This window comes from Lotus japonicus, chromosome 4 (genome assembly GCF_012489685.1).
Source record: "Lotus japonicus ecotype B-129 chromosome 4, LjGifu_v1.2".
In the NCBI taxonomy this organism is placed as follows: Eukaryota; Viridiplantae; Streptophyta; class Magnoliopsida; order Fabales; family Fabaceae; genus Lotus; species Lotus japonicus.
Window position 1 is genome coordinate 18,742,253 of NC_080044.1, and position 16,968 is coordinate 18,759,220.

The 16,968-nt window shown below is 36.7% G+C and overlaps 1 protein-coding gene across 1 annotated transcript; it reads left to right on the forward strand.

The window, feature by feature from the left end:
• Positions 1-13,985: 13,985 nt before the first annotated feature.
• Positions 13,986-15,945, forward strand: LOC130716272 (pathogenesis-related thaumatin-like protein 3.5). The gene is made up of 3 exons (XM_057566482.1): positions 13,986-14,160; positions 14,395-15,106; positions 15,302-15,945. The coding sequence occupies exons 1-3, from the start codon at positions 14,097-14,099 to the stop codon at positions 15,441-15,443; spliced, it is 918 nt and encodes a 305-aa protein (XP_057422465.1). The 5' UTR covers positions 13,986-14,096; the 3' UTR covers positions 15,444-15,945.
• The last annotated feature ends 1,023 nt before the right edge of the window (positions 15,946-16,968 follow it).

A 16,968-nucleotide genomic window follows, 5' to 3' on the forward strand; every position in this document is an offset into this window, starting at 1 on the left:
TTGTAAAGAATATGGAGTTTAGATTAGAATCCTACAAGCGATTTCTCTATTTCTACAACCCGTACAAACACTTTAGTATAGCTAAATAGGAAGAATTATTTAGCTTATCCTGCATATGCAAACATATGATTTCTTAGCAGGTGTTTTTGTGACTATTTGGAGAAAGCTTTTTTTTTTTTTTTTGTCAATGATGCTTTGAATAAAAACCCAAGGGTTACCAAACGGCACTTACATCAAGTGAGAGTAAATCTCAAAGAGCAATTCGCAATACACAAAAATAAACAAATTAAGAGCAAGTATGCACACTCAAAGCTGCAACAGTCAGCTGAAACCATGATGTAAAACCCTAAAGGCCCGTACAAAAAACCTCTAAAACCCCAAATTAAAGATAGCTATGTCTTCGGAGCGGAGAAACTTTATCCTCAAATTTAAGCAGCGCTTCCCTTTCAACAATTCATCGACTCTGCCGGAATTGCTAGCTGTGCCACATACATGGAAGCCTAACACTTGACTTCAGTAGCACTATCAGGGGGACAAAACCATAGTTCTGAAAGCAGGGAGAGAAAGAGGACTTTTGTAGATTCAAAACATACAGCAGCATCAAGCTGCAGGGGGAGCAGAAACAGAGCGGCGGACGCAGCATGAAGAGAGCAAGCAGAGGCCGTGAGGAAAGACTAGGAGGGAGGTAGAGCAAGTCATCGCGGGAGGAATCCGCACGGAAGGATCCGCAACCGACTCAACCCCCACTTCCGCCTTCAGAGTCAGAGCAAAACCAAAGGTTCCACCTTTAGATCCAGAGCACTTCAAGAGATGGACGATGGGTTGAAAGCCTCAGATCTGGATTCGGTGGAGGCCCAGGGAGCGGAGATGCTTACGGCGAGGAGAAGGTTGCGGCGTCACACCACTGGTTCTGCTTCAAGGTTCCCGGTGGCAAGTGAAGGTGGCGGAGGCGGCCATGGTGGACGAGGCGGAGGCGGTTGAAGTGACCAAAGGAAGGGAAGAAGGCCTGAACAAAATCAGGAAAAAGCCTGAACAAAATCAGGAAAAAAACCCACTTATTTGGGTAACAGATCCACCTATTGTGCAGAAGAACCCACCTATTGTGGGAAGAACAACCTACTAAATAAGCAAGGAAACCTCCCTAGAGGAGGAGGAGCCCCCCAAAGGGGGAGGAGCCCCCAAGGGGGAAACGGCGCTCACTGGACAGAAAACCCTAGCAGACCAGAGTCTTGATTCTCAACAGACCAAACAGGCCTTAACATATTTGGAGAAATCAAGCTTTCTCCAAATCAAGATTTGGAGAAAGCTTGATTATCAACTTTGTGCATTGTCGTGCCAATCTATTGGCCCAAATAGTGAATTACTTTGCTAAAATTTAAAACATCATTCTTTTTAGAAGGCTCAATTTTTTTTTTCTTTCAATAATGTTTGGAATTAAAGTCCAAAAAGTTGTTAAACGACACTTACAACATGTGAGACTAAATCTTAGATAGTACTACAATAATGTCTAAAATATAAGGGAATGAAGATCAAACATTCATACTCAGCTAACATAAGGGTTTTGTTTGGGACGTAAGCCTAATGTTTGGAAAAAGTGTCAAGGGAGGGTTTTAATTATAAATGTAATCAACGTTTTAAAAATTATTTTTGTAGTGTAACAACGGCTATGGTTGGGAACCTTTCAAAAATGAATGAATCTGTCCTATGTCTTTCTTCAACTAAAACTTATAATGCATTAAAGGAATACATCAACCTCTTTATAAACTAAGGACGATTCTACTATCTTCATAATGCAAGTAACATCTTTGAAAGAATTATAAGACCTTATCTTTTGAAGAAGAATATTAAGACGTATCTTGGAAAAAAGGAATTAAATATTTTCCCAAACGAAATCATAAGACATGTTTTTCGAAAAGAATCACAAAACTTTTATGAAAAGAACCGTAAGAGATGTTTTCAAACGAAAGGATGCGAGTTTATCTGTAAGGGAAGGGTGATGAATCACCCATCGACTGTTGTTACTGATGTGAATCACTAGTGAAAAGGGTCAAGGTGAGGAGAAATGAAGGGATGTAAGACTGGCACTCGTTTTGGGTGGACCGCATTGAAAAAGACACTCAAACTTATTACAAGACGTTCCGTTGAGTCATTGCTTCAGAGACTCGGCGCTCGGGAAGGATGATCCCAACGAAACGAGAAGAAAATTTTGTTCGAAAGTGATCTTGTCTCTGAAATTGAATACGAATATTTGTGGGGGATGTCTATGTTGTTTTGTTGATTGTTGTGAGGAATGCTTGTGGATATTGGATAGACTATATCATGCATTCATTAAGCTGTTTAGGCAAGTAAAATATAGTTTTAGTAGTAGATTGAGCAACAACTTGAGTAGCAATATGAGTTATAAGTGGCATGATAACAAATTGAGTTTTTTTTGATAAGCCAAATGAATTATATTGAAGCGAAGCACAAGGGGTACTTCAACCCAATACAAGAAGGAAAAGAGGAGAAAAGAGAATTATATTGAAGTGAATTATATTGAAGCAAGCATAGTTTCCACTCTGCCATAGTAAAGCCAGCCAGGTCCAGTCCAAGAAAATGATGAAAATCAAATTTCCTAAAGCTTCACGAGAGCTAACAAATAGAGTGTCTTTCTTATTCAAACAATTCCAAGACCATCTTGCCTAGTATCCACAAACCAGTAAGCGAGATCAGAATTACCTTCTAAACCAGCAAATTAACATTGAGCTATACATTGCATAGGAAGTGAAGACCACTCGAATAATGAGCAACGAAATTCTTTAATCTTAGCCGATAACAAATTGAGTTATGCTTGTCCCGCCTCCATTATGAGTTGGAGTTTATATTCGGATTACTATAGGCATTGCATGAGCATGACATGTAGGTTGAATCTAAGATTGATGCCTTCATCTGTGGTTTTTATGTGTAATTCTTCTTGTACAGTGCATGTGTGTGATGAATTGTTAAGAGTTGTTGTTGTTGAAATCTTAAAGTGTATAATTTATGATGTGACTTAGATATATACACTGTCTGGCTTGTTTATTTGCATATAATTATATTATTGTATTACATCTATGCTCCCATGAAGAGTTGTTACTGGAAGTTGGCCCTTGCACTCTCTCTCATGGATGTTCTTGAGGTGTCATCCACAGGCGGTGACTTCCGCTTTAGGGATGAGTTCCTGTCATCGATAATGGAAGACGCTTGCGAAGAGAAGAATCTGTCTAAAGCGCTGGCGTGTGCGTGAGCTTAAGCTTGTCTGTAAATAGCTCGTGTGTTATTATTGGCAATAAATTATATTTGTAAGTATGTGGTATATGTAATACATGAATCAAGAGCATGTTTTGGAAAAAGAAAGAAAGGAAAAGGAATATATAACTGCGTCTTTTTGATTTCGGAAGATAAACAACATATCTAATTCACTGTTGAGTCACTATTGCGACCCTCAAAAATCAAGTTGCTACAATAACCACCTCAATGTTATATTTTACGACGGTTTTCATGGAACCGCCGCAAACTGTCAGCCTTTAAGTGCCATTTTCCTTGTTGTGACAGTCTCATTTACATACCGCATCTTCTGCTGATTCAACCTCCATGAAGGAAAAACTGGATAAAACCTTGAACCTTTTTAGGTAGTACTGCAAGAAATTAAAAGGGAAAATGTAAAATAGCAGGCATTGCTCACAGACATCAAAGTCCTCATTTCCAATATAAATAAACACTTTCCAAAATGAATGTTGACTTCTGAAAGTCCTCATCACAAAGAACATAGAAAGTAAAGCATGACCTAGAGGTTGGAAACTTCTTTTGGGGGAAAAGGTGGAAATCAACAATATAATCATTAAAACCAAGCCAAAGAGTATAATTGAGAATCCTTTAGGACTGAATGAACATGTAGAACTTTGAAAAGAAGTAAAAAGGTAGAAACTTGAAATACTGGATGAGATTAATACGGAAGATGCTGAAGGATGGTTGATTTGGCCATGGGTGCAGAACTTCGGTGTCGCAGCAGCGACAAAAACGAGCCTAATCAACCATGAAAGTGTCAGCCGCCTTCAAGTTGGTCCCTATACTTCTGAAATGCCTCTTGCGGTCCCTGAATGTGGCAAAAGTCATTCACATTAGTCCCTAACGTTAAAAACTGAGACGACCGTTAACGAAAAACAATGACTTGGAATTATTTTTTTGATGTGAGAGAGCTGATGTGGAAATTCATTATTTTCCCCCAAAAAATGGAACTCCCAGGAAAAATGTCAGCAACTAATAGGCAAAAATGGTGGTCAATTGGTCATTGCCACCTTAATTAACTTAAAACAAAATCAAACAACCCAACCTTCATCTTCATCCTTCTCCTCCCTCAACCTTCATCTTCTTCCTTTTCCTCCCTCAACCTTCATCTTCGTCCTCCTAACCCAACCTTCAAAATCAGAAACCCAACTCCATTAAAGCCCCACCACCAAATCCTCTCTCTCACCCAACACTACCACCACCACCGAATTGTTAGGTACTATGATATGGCCACCAAATTCTTCCAAAATTTCAAATTCCACTTTCTCTGAATTCTTCAAAGTATATCTCTTGCAAATGAAAAGAAGCAGGATAAGAAGCATTTACAAAAATGAAAAAACCAAGAAGATCAATCGAACAATTGGATGCTAAAAAGGAAGTATACAATTCAATAGAAGAAGATGAACAAAGATGAATTTAACATTAGAAAAAATTAGGGGTTTTAAATTTTCTAATTTTTATTTTCTGTAATTGGAAAATTTTCTGGGTTTTCAAGTTCAAACTTGAAGATGGAAGAAGATAACAGAGGTTTTCAATGATAGAAATTCTCTTTTTTTGTTAAGGATAAATTTGCCACATTCAGGGACTAATTTGACGGATAAATGTTTTCCTAACATTTCAGTTCCACCAAGGAAAAAAATAAAAAAAATAAAAAAAATAATCCAAGTCACTGATTTCGTTTTTAACGTCAGGGACTAATGTGAATGATTATTGCCACATTCAAGGACCGCGAGAGGCATTTTAAAAGTTTAGGGACCAACTTGAAGGCGGCTGACACTTTCAGAGACCAACTTGACTATTGACCCTTAAATGTTCATATGGTTGATGTAGTTTGTAAATAATTAATATAGTCTCTTTGAACTAGGCTGATACTCATTTATTGTTTCCCGCATTGTTGAATCATGCTTAATGTTAGAAATAATCACTACAAAAAAAACATGTTAATTGTGGCTGTGAGTTTTCCTATGTTACGACGATTTTGACGGATGTAAATTACATATAGATGACAGTTTGACCGATCGACACAATTACCTCAATCATTAGGTATAATATGACGGTCTTCACTAAACCGCCACAACAACTGATGTACAATACAAGCTATAAAATCATTCATGTGACCTTACCCAACAACTTAAGTTTTTGGGTTTGACATGGTATAAGATCCTCAATGACCAAAACAATCAAGAGTTCGACCATTGCTGCCCTCAATTCTTCTAATAAAAAAAATAAAGTAGGTGGACATGTGCATTCTCCGCACTTAGCTTCAAACCTAAACGAACACTTATATATATATATATATAAGAGCCTGATGGGGAAGTAGGAATATGATGAGTAACTTGGATATAAGTTGTTTATCTGCTTTGTTCTTACATATTTAATCTGGAATAACCTGGATCTATACTGGTAGTACACTTAAGGACTTAAGTACTGTACATATTTACTATTTTTATCTATAGCGGAGGCATATGGCAGTAAGCCCCGCGGGTTTTGGGCTGTAAGTCTATTTTGGCCATACTATAGATAATTTTGTCAGATCTGAACAAGATTTATATCCTCTGTTTAATCACTTGTTTTATGGTGGCTTTGGTATGATCTTGTCTTCATTTCCAGCCTAAAAATTAAGAACAACTCAGAACATAACTTATAATTCCAATTTTATATGTAACCAAGTGATGACAATGATATTAATGGGTAATGAAGATTTGTCTTTCATTATGCTACGCTCCTTCTCCAAGCTTTCTTTCAAATCTTCCCAGCCCTCCTCATCTTCTCTCATAATCATTCAAAGAAAATCTTCAAAGAAGAAATCCATTTTGAAGACATCAATCAGGATCTTAATAATTGGGAAATTCCAAGAATATCTCATAACGAGATCTACAAACCAAATGGATCCTTTTTCAAAAATCATATTACGTCATTAGAACTGTCGAACGAAAATACAAAATTCAAAAAGAGGATGAAGAAATTCATCTGCTCTCTGAGAAAAGCATCAGAGAACATATTCTCAAAGGTTTCAACTACCTGCACATAAGTAGTGTTCAAATTGGTATGAAACCCCTTACTAGAGGATCACTTGACGTTGTTGTTCTTCTATGTCTAAGGGATACTAGACATAACAATTTCCACGATTTCCTCTTAGGAACTATTGAGTCTAGCCTGAGTCATGGACCAATCTTCTTCAACTGTTATCCAGACTTAACGGTAAGTCTAGATGACAAGAACATTCTTGATGTTCTATTCCTTAATATCAAGCTCCATGGATATGATATGAAGGAAGGATCTATCCCAATCACCTTGATCTACAAAGTTCAATATAAGGTTATGAACTCCATCAAATCTCATTTCCTTAAAACAGGTTGTGAAAAGTATGGAGAAACTGACAATAAAAAAGCTAATATTATTGTCCCAAAAACTATTCAGTGGAATGATATCACTCTACCAGAAAAATGGTCAATAGAAAAACTCCTATTCAGTTGACTTAGTCTTTGACAGGAAAAACTCCTTCTCCCTACCTAGATCGATTAGAACTAAAGATGATTTTAGATATGCTATTTCTTGAAGATATTTTTCCATGTCTCGAACCAATTCCATCAGTAGGAATCAACCCAAGTATAGAGCTCAACCTAAACCCTCCCATGATGAATCTACAATCCACCTTACTGGTTTTGAGACTACAACTCCTGTAAAAACAACCTACCAAATGGATAATGGTGACTAGAGATCTACTTTATCCCCAACTTACTCCTCCCTTGAAATCCCAAATTTCATTGAAGCAATCACTAGAGTTCACTATTGATAAAGAATCTCTTAGAAAAGTTTTCTATTTTGAGGAATGGACTCCTCAAAGAGAATGGTTCTTCAAAAACTACCAAGGTCAAAATAAAAAGGATATCCAAGAGCGATTCTATAGATTTCTTGAACTCGTCCAACAAAATATCTATTTATTCAACTGGTTCCATGCTTATACCATCAAAAAAGGGATTGATTACCCTTATCAAGTCGATGTCATAACCTGGCAACTAAGCGATGGAAAAACAATACAATCTGATATACCTCCCAAGGCCCCCTTTATGCTTAAAAATGCCCAAAACATTTATATCCTAGCATCCCCTTTCAAAACGAAAAATGATGAAGGTGGAGTCACATGGAAAGATATCAAAGATCTCATGGAACAAGTCAACCACACAAACAAATACCTACAAGCATTAGGTGATGAAGCCTATTTCCAACTTGTGTACAAAGTAAAAGTTAAGATGTAAACTCCCTCTTCTTCAGGGATTCAAAAAGAAAACCACAAAGAGAAACCCTTGTTTAAACCTTACCAAATAACAAAAGGTTCTAAACTAAACATCCAAAATACCCAAACCGAAAAAGATGCAGACAACAAGTTCCTTTGTAAGGTAGTTGAACAACTCAGACTTCTCAATACTGTTGTCCAAGATACCTCACTAACACTAGAACCATCCGTAAACAACATCGAAGAAGTGAATTCAACAGAATCTGTTGAGGTTTTACCTAAAACCACCCCTGTCATACACAATCCAGGAAAAAATTGGAGAAAAGGAACCAAACTCTATTACAATAGGGCCACTGCTTCTGACTTATTATTAGAAGAAATAGATTCTTCTAATTTCAAGAGCTTCAGTGCCAACAATATCTATGAATGGAACATTGATGGTGAAAATGGGTATGATATCACCAAAATCCTCCAAAATATGAAAATGGTAGCATAGCCTATGCTACTTCAAACAGCTGTCCAGAAACCCTAATTGTAGAAATCCTCATAGTAGGTTTCTGCGGTCAACTCAAAGGTTGGTGGGATAACTATCTCACTGATGATGAAAGACTCCAAGTCCTAACAACCATCAAGCATGATGATGAGAGTAACCCCATCAGAGGGGAAGATGAAGCATATACCTCTGATGTTGTTAATACTCTCATCTTCACCATAGCCCGACACTTCATAGGAGACGACTCCAAGGAAAGATTTCAGAGCTTAAACTTGACCCCGAAGTAGAAGACAAGCTCAACAACCTCCTTGTCCAATCTTCTGATGAGGAAGAATCACATTCTCCTAATTCTGACAAATCTGAGGACCTTAATCACATCCAGAATGATGATTGGTCTCAATCTTTCTCTTCTATTAATGTCCTAACCAATGAGCAAGATTTTCTCTTTACGACAATTAATGCCATTCCTGACCCAGAAGAGAAAAGGAAATATCTTGAGAGACTATAATCCACCTTAGAAGGCAAACCTCCTAGGGGTCCTTTCACCACCAACAAGTTTAATCTTAGAGAAACTTTTAAGAGACTTGAGAAATCCAGTATTAAGCCTGTTACCATCCAGGATCTCCAATATGAGGTCAACAACTTAAAATTTAAGGTCAAAAGCCTGAAGCAACAACAGGCTAGCCAACAGCTCATCTTAGATAGCTAGATTGAAGAAAAGTCGTATGAAGATGATTATTTAACCCTCAAACCTTCAACATCAAAATTACCTAACGACGAAGATAACAATTATCCTGAAAATGATATTGAATATTTCTTGCAAATAATTAATTATGTTACAATCCAAAATTTCTATATTGATGTCAAAATCATCATAGGAGATTTTAGCTTTAAAACTTCAGCTCTTTTTGACATTGGGACTGATTCTAGCTGCATTTTAGAGGGACTTGTTCCTACTAAATATTTTGAAAAAACAACTGAAAAACACAGTGCTGTTGAAGGTTCTAAGCTCATTATCAGGTATAAAATCTCTTCGGCTATCGTTCAAAACGAAAATCTTGAAATAGAAACATCTTTCTTGCTTGTCAAAAATCTGAGTAGCAAGGTAATTATTGGAACACCCTTCATAAAAAAACTCTTCCCTTATCTGACAACTGAAGATGGCATTACTGTCCAACATCTAGGACAACCTATTACTTTCAAATTTTCCAAACCTCCTTTTGTCAAGAATTTGAATGTCATATCTTATAAAGAAAGACATATTAATTTTCTCAAAGATGAGATTTCGTTCAAGAACGTTGAAGCCCAATTACAACAATCTTCGAACCAATCTAGGATTGAAAACCTCCTTAAAGAAATTCAATCTTCCATTTGTTCTGATTTACCAAACGCTTTTTGGGAGAGAAAACGCCATATGGTTGATCTCCCTTATGAAAAAGATTTCAATGATAGGCAAATTCCCACCAAAGCTAGGCCACTCCAAATTAATGAAGAACTTCTTTAATATTGTCAAAAAGAAATCAACGATCTTATAAGCAAAAAATTAATCCGCAAAAGTAAGAGTCCATGGTCTTGTTCAGCCTTTTATGTTAACAAGCAAGCTGAAATAGAAAGAGGAACTCCCAGACTTGTAATTAATTACAAGCTTCTTAATCAAGCCCTCTGTTGGAATATGTATCCTATCCCTAACAAAAAAGATCTTCTTGCAAGATTACATAATGCTAAAATCTTTTCCAAATTTGACATGAAATCCGGATTTTGGCAAATTCAAATCAAAGAAGAAGATAGGTATAAAACCGCTTTTACTGTCACGTTTGGACAATATGAGTGGAATGTTATGTCGTTCGGATTAAAAAACGCCCCTTCTGAATTTCAGAAGATCATGAATGATATTTTTAATCCCTACTAAAAATTTACAATTGTCTACATTGATGATGTTCTGGTCTTTTCCCAATCCATTGATCAACATTTCAAGCATATCAACATTTTCATTTCCACTATTAAGAAAAATGGTCTTGCTGTTTTCAGATAAAAAATTAGTCTCTTCCAAACCAGAATCAGATTCCTTGGACACAATATCCACCAAGGGACTATAATTCCTATCAATCGTGCCATTGAATTTACAGACAAATTTCCTGATCAAATTATTGATAAAACTCAATTATAAAGGTTTATGGGTTGCCTCAATTATGTTGCTGATTTCTGTCCACAACTTAGCAACCTCATAAAACCCCTTCATGATAGACTCAAAAAGGATCCTCCTCCATGGTCGGATGTCCATACCAATGTTGTCAAACAAATAAAGTCTCAAGTCAAAAGTCTTCCTTGTCTTTATTTACCCAATCCCCAAGCTTTTAAAATTGTTGAAACTGATGCTTTTCATATTGGCTTTGGAGGCATCTTGAAACAAAGAAGTTTAGACAAAGAAAAAATTATTACTTTTACTTCAAAACACTGGAATCCTGCTCAGCAGAATTATTCTACTGTCAAAAAAGAGGGTTTAGCAATTGTTTTATTCATCTCAAAATTCCAATTGGATTTGATAAACCAAAAGTTTTTAGCCCGTGTAGATTGTAAATCTGCCAAGGATATATTACAAAAGGATGTTAAAAATCTAGCTTCAGAACAAATTTTTGCTAGATGGCAAGCTATTTTAAGTGTCTTTGATTTTGACATAGAATATATAAAAGGCTCAACAAACTCTCTCCCTGACTATCTCACCCGTGAATATCTCTATAGGGAAAAGGCTAAAATGGCCTCCAGACAAGAATACCTCAAAAAGCCAAACTCCAAATTTATCATATTGGTCGAACCAGAGTATTGGGATCAGACTAGTGGTGAGCTCTTAGTCGTTATAACAACTTTAAACGTTTTCCCGACATCAAGCCACCTTGAACCAATCAGCCACAACAAAACCCAAAACTTCTATGAGTTTATTCTTGTAGATACAGATAATGTGGAAATCAAACACTTTAGGGATAAGAATGATGAATCCCTAATAACTCATTCAAATTTTCAAATCATGAGAGTTCTTAAACCTTCAGACTTTGGTAACAATCCCAACAAGACCAAGAAATTCTCCAAGAACTTCGACCCAAAAGGTTTTAATTATTGGGATTATGTCAGAGCCTGGGAAAATACCATTCTCGGCTTCCAGAATAAAAATCTTAAGCATTCCTAGCTTATCTATTTCAAGAAAGCCACCAATTACTCTTTTCCAAATTGGTTCCACTCTGGGTGAGATTTTTTTGGACCTATAAATGATATCTTTCCCCCGAAGTACTGGAGGGATTCAAACTATTTTCAAAAAATTGGAATAAGGATTTAAATAACTATCCGATTAGTTTAAATTTTTGTACAATCTTTTCGATGTCTTGGATTTTTGCATGGCAGTACTTTATTAAAACCAAGAACCTTCCTGAGCTCCACAAACATGCCTCAATCAAATGGTGGAAAAACTTTGATGCTTCGATAGTTTCAAAAGAAAATATCAATCTTTGGTTTAGATCAAATAAGAAATATCTGAATCATGCAAGTCCTCAATCTTGCCTCCTGCTCAACCAGAAGGCTCACATCACTACAACACTCGCAGGTGCCTCTTCAGAGGAAGGTTTATTAAAGAGCCTCCAAGTTGCTCTTCAACTACTACAAAAGAATTCAAAAGATAATCAAGCATCTTCTTCAAAGAACCCTTTGTAGAGAAAAGAAAAGCATCGGATTCCATCTCAATCAGAATCTGACTCCAGTTTTGTCCCAGACAGCCTGGAAGACAGTGAAGATGAACTTGTTTGATTTTCAACTCAATAATTGTACTTTTTACTGTAGCAAAGTTGACTTTTCACTGTAGTTAGTACCGAACAGTTCCTGTTCATAACCGGAACTATTCAAACAGTGCTCGTATTTTTCTATAAATAGAGAGTCCTTCTTATGTTAAGAGGCAGACTTTAGACAGAGAGATAGTCAGATCCTAGAGAGATAAACTGTAACTCTTATCTTTTCTTGCTTTGTCTTTTCAATGTGTTTCAGTTATTCAATCTGTTTCAGATCCTAGAGAGATAAACTGTAAGTCTTATCTTTTCTTGCTTTGTCTTTTCAATGTGTTTCAGTTATTCAATCTGTTTCAGATCCTAGAGAGATAAACTGTAAGTCTTATCTTTTCTTGCTTTGTCTTTTCAATGTGTTTCAATTATTCAATCTGTTTCTGTACTTTCAATCTTTTTCAAATTTCAATAATAACAATCTTCTGCAATCTTGTTTAATGGACGGCTAAGCCTCCTGTTTTATTTAATTCTGTCAATGGAAGGCTGAGCCTCCTTTTAATTTATTTATTTACTGCGCTTTTATTATTCCAGTTAATTTATTGTTTCTGTAGTCTGGCTGCATCCTACTTCTTTTACCAGCTTTAATTCTAATCCCCTTAATCTGCTTGCTTCCGAACCCCTTACCAACTTATATCCAATATATATATATATATATATATATATATATATATATATATATATATATATATAATCATTCATGTGGTCGCCCAACATTTAAGCTTTTAAAATAATTAATTATTTCACCCTTAAAAATGAAAAATCACATGAGCATATCATTCTCAATGCTCTAAGTTTTAGAAGAATCAAGTGATGTTTCATGCTATTACTAAAACATTTCTAATTAGAGGTTATAAAGTATAAATTATTTCATTCGTTTTTTTAATAACTATCACTATTTTAAGAGTTATTTTTGTGTCTATTTATCTATTACTATGCAAACTGAAACTTCCTATCAAACATACCCATAATAACTTTTGCCGTTATTTAATAGGTAGTGAAAGTTGTGTTTACAAGACAAACTGTACCTCATAGTATTTTTTAGTCATAAGCTTTTAAATCCATTATTTTGATCGATTAGAAATGCACCAATTATTGCAAAATGCATTGTATTGCATATGTGTTTATGGCATGGCATTCATAGTGGGGAGCATGTGCTCACACGGATTTAGCAACTTTCAACACAGAGGTAGTCATCAGCAGGGGAAAAAATATTCATATGAAAAATAATCAAATTGGTAACTACACAAGAGTAACTGAGTGAAGGTCAGTCCCAATTGACCTCAATCTTTCTTTCTAAGCACTCTGTTTGACGTTTTATTGGAGTGTTTTTGTGTAAAGAGTAAGAGCATCAATAGAAAGCAATACTCTTGATTTATAGGAAAAAGCCTTAATATGTGATTTTATAAATAGGTTGGTTCTTTGATGAAAAAGATAAAAGTTTCTTTGGATTTGGAGGTTAAATATGCTAATAAATGAAATCTTCACCTATCAAATTAAGACACTTTGCCATGTTCTAAAAAGAGACACTTTGCCAATCTCAGCTGTGTGACTGTGTCTGTGACTGACGGTGGCTTATGCATGCATGTGCAACTGCTAAAGTGGGACCTGACCCATACCGTATATTCCCTGGGCCCACAACCACACATAGCCCCCACGCTAAAATCCCTCTTTATAATGGAGAAAATTCAATTCACACTGCATCAATTTTTTTTTTTTTTTTTTTTTATATTAGTGGATTAATTGGAAGAAAGAGATAAAAAGTGAAGTGGAAAATAATAGTTGTAATATATATGTGATGTAATTGAAATTGAAAATAAAAATAGATAGAAAATGAAGTGAAAAATACTATAAGTGTGAATGGATTGTAACACTTGTGTAAGAATGATTCATTCACACTTATTTAATTATTTAACATCTATCCGATTTGTTAAATAGAAATAGAAATATAACACGAGAAATGCAAATATAAGTGATATAATAGAAATAAAAGATAAAAGAGAAAAATGAGAGATAATGTCAAAGATAATGTCAAAGATAATAAAAGATAAAAGATAATAAAAGAAAAATGAGAAAAAAGAGAAAAGAGAACTTGGTGTGATATCAAACTCTATCCCCCCAACTCAACTCTCTGCCACTACAAAATAAGCATTGTTTCATACACCTCCAACAACACTAGCTACTCCATCTATATTTCACTTTCTATCCTGCATCTGCATTCATTTGCCTGACATTTTCAACAATGCCTTCTTCAATTCAATTTGCTGCGTCTCTGATCTTCCTCTTTCTCTTTCACTTCCTAAAAGGTGATTAAATTTTCCACTGCACAGAGAGAGATTACCATGTAATGATCATATCATAAACAACTGTTACTAATTAAATCCATCTAACCAATCCAAAGAGAAAAGACTCATTATAAGTGTAACAAATAATTTAAAACTATATATAATTATAGCTAGATATATTATGCATACAAATTATTTGTTTTTATTTGAGAATTTGAGTGTTATTAAAACAAATTAAACATTGAATTTGTGCAGGTTCGAATGCAGCCATGTTCACCATTGTGAACAAGTGCAGCTACCCTGTTTGGCCGGGCATTTTATCAGGCGCCGGCACAGAACAGCTGGCCACGACGGGCTTTGCCTTGCAGCCCGGCGAGTCCAACACTTTCACTGTGCCGGCAGCCTGGTCCGGCCGCGTTTGGGGCCGAACCATGTGCTCCACAGACACCGCGGGGAAATTCACATGTGCCACGGGGGACTGCGGCTCCTCCACCATCGAGTGCTCCGGCGGAGGTGCCATCCCGCCGGCAACACTCGCGGAGTTCACCTTGAACGGTGCAGGAGGGCTGGATTTCTACGACGTCAGCCTGGTCGACGGTTACAACCTCCCCACGACGGTGGACCCCGATGGCGCCAGCGTAGGGAACTGCTCGTCGACCGGTTGCATGGTGGATTTGAATGGAGGGTGTCCGGCGGAGCTGAAGGTGAAAATGGAGGAAGAAGGAGGCGGTGGAGGGAAGAGCGTGGCGTGCAAGAGCGCGTGTGAAGCGTTTGGGGATCCGCAATATTGTTGCAGTGGCGATTACGCGAATCCTCAAACATGCAAGCCAAGTTCCTACTCGCAGTTCTTCAAGAGTGCGTGCCCACGCGCTTATAGCTATGCTTATGACGATGGAACTAGCACCTTCACTTGTGCTTCTGCGGATTACATCATCACTTTCTGTCCCTTACCTCCCAAATCCAAAAGGTATAATCTACAACAACTTGCAATTTTTTTTTTCTTCTTCTTAACAGACGCTATTTGTTTTGGATACCATAGTGGTCTCATCCAACGAATGACTTTTTCGGTGTTCGATCTTATTATCTCACATTTATGAAGATGTAGCTAAATTTTCTTGAAAAAATATAAAACTAAAATACAGATATGGTTTGAATAATGCAGTTTGATCAAGTCAGGGAATGGGAAATTTCCAGTGGCAGTGAACATTTGGGTAGGACACGGCCACGTGGATGCAGGGTCAGGCAAAGTCATGGCGGTGGCAATTGGCGCAGTTTTATGGACAATTTCGTGGCAGCTCAATTAGGTGGAATCAGAGGCTCTTTATATCTCACTAACTGCCACTGTCAGATTGCATAGCTATAGTTGAATGCATAATTAAGGTGATGGAAAATGCAAGAGAAGCATGTGCAAGTGATCATATAGCGTCCATGGATCCCTCAACTTGGATAGATAACTGATTTGCAAGTTGCATGCTGCATGAGGAGATTAATTTGTTGTTCACAGATATACAATTAGCAGCAGCAGCTGCAGCACTTTTAACTCCAACAACTGAACTAAATTAAACTTTGTTATTAATGTTAACATTGGAACAATGCGTACCAGCAGCATCTGGCATCCGTGTATCATCGATCTCTATCTAATGACAACAATGTACCAGAATGAAAACAACAAAACTGGGTGGTGGAATATTAGGATTTTTTTCTTTTCTTGAAATCAATTCATTTAATTGGATCAATATGAATCAGTCAATAATGTAAATATATATGATCTGCCAGCAATACTTGGATGGTTTTTAATTTGTTTTACTAGTTGAATTCTGTAAATGTGATACCCATAAATTATTTTGAATGTGAAGCCCAATAGATTATTGTCCTATGCGATAGATCGAGTTTTGGTCATGGGGACTTTATTGACGACCAAGAGGGCGACATATGGAGAGAGTGTGGCCGGCGGACGCTGAAAGCGATGGTTCAGATTCCAATGCTTTGGCACAAAATTTCAGTGATGCAAAGAAGAAGAAGGATTGGAAATTGTTTGAAGGATTACATTGTAACTAAATAAAAATATTTGTTACAACAGTAACACGAATACATAATCAGAGTAGAGAGAAACACACAACTCAAGACTTGGGCATGTAGTTCGACTAAATTACTTACGTCTACGGCTGTAAAGTAGCTACATTTTCGTTTTATTGATTCGTTCTGAATAAAATAATTACGGTTTCATTGTTATAAGCTTATTTATATAGGGATACTAATTTATGCAGATTAGAACAATACCTCTAGTTAACATTCACTACAAGAAAACTGACAGTTGGCGGCGGTTGTAAGTAGGACCGGCGGCGGTTTAAACCGCCGCTAAAAATGACTCCCGGCGGTTGGCCAACCGCCGCTAAGTTGAGCGTCGCGGACAACTTTACCGGCGGTTTGAGGAACCGCCGCGCAAACTGTCGTTAAATATTTAACGGCGGTTTAAACCGCCGCCAAGCTACTTGATAATATAGCGGCGGTTGAAACCGCCGCCAATGACCCCTGTTTTGCCCTTGAATACTCCCATAGAAAAACTGTAGGCACTTTCAGCATAGAGAAGAAATCTAAAGAAGCAACGCACTTTCAGCATTTACATCAAAACAAAAATTTTAAATACGATAAAAGTAAAACACATAAAAACAGCCGTTGAACCACACATCTTTCTACAAATTGCATCACATTAAGTTGCATCAACAAATAGAATAACACTAAGTTCTCTCATCTAGAACAACATTCATATTAAGAGACAAATCATTTATTTTAAGAAGAATAGAGAGAGTAACCTAATTCTGCAAAAGA

Excerpts from the sequence above, each read along its gene's own strand:
- LOC130716272 (XM_057566482.1), top strand. The coding sequence starts at position 14,097 with ATGCCTTCTTCAATTCAATTTGCTGCGTCTCTGATCTTCCTCTTTCTC. Across the intron at positions 14,161-14,394 it reads TCTCTTTCACTTCCTAAAAG|GTTCGAATGCAGCCATGTTC; the intron begins GTGATTAAATTT and ends GAATTTGTGCAG. Across the intron at positions 15,107-15,301 it reads TTACCTCCCAAATCCAAAAG|TTTGATCAAGTCAGGGAATG; the intron begins GTATAATCTACA and ends TGAATAATGCAG.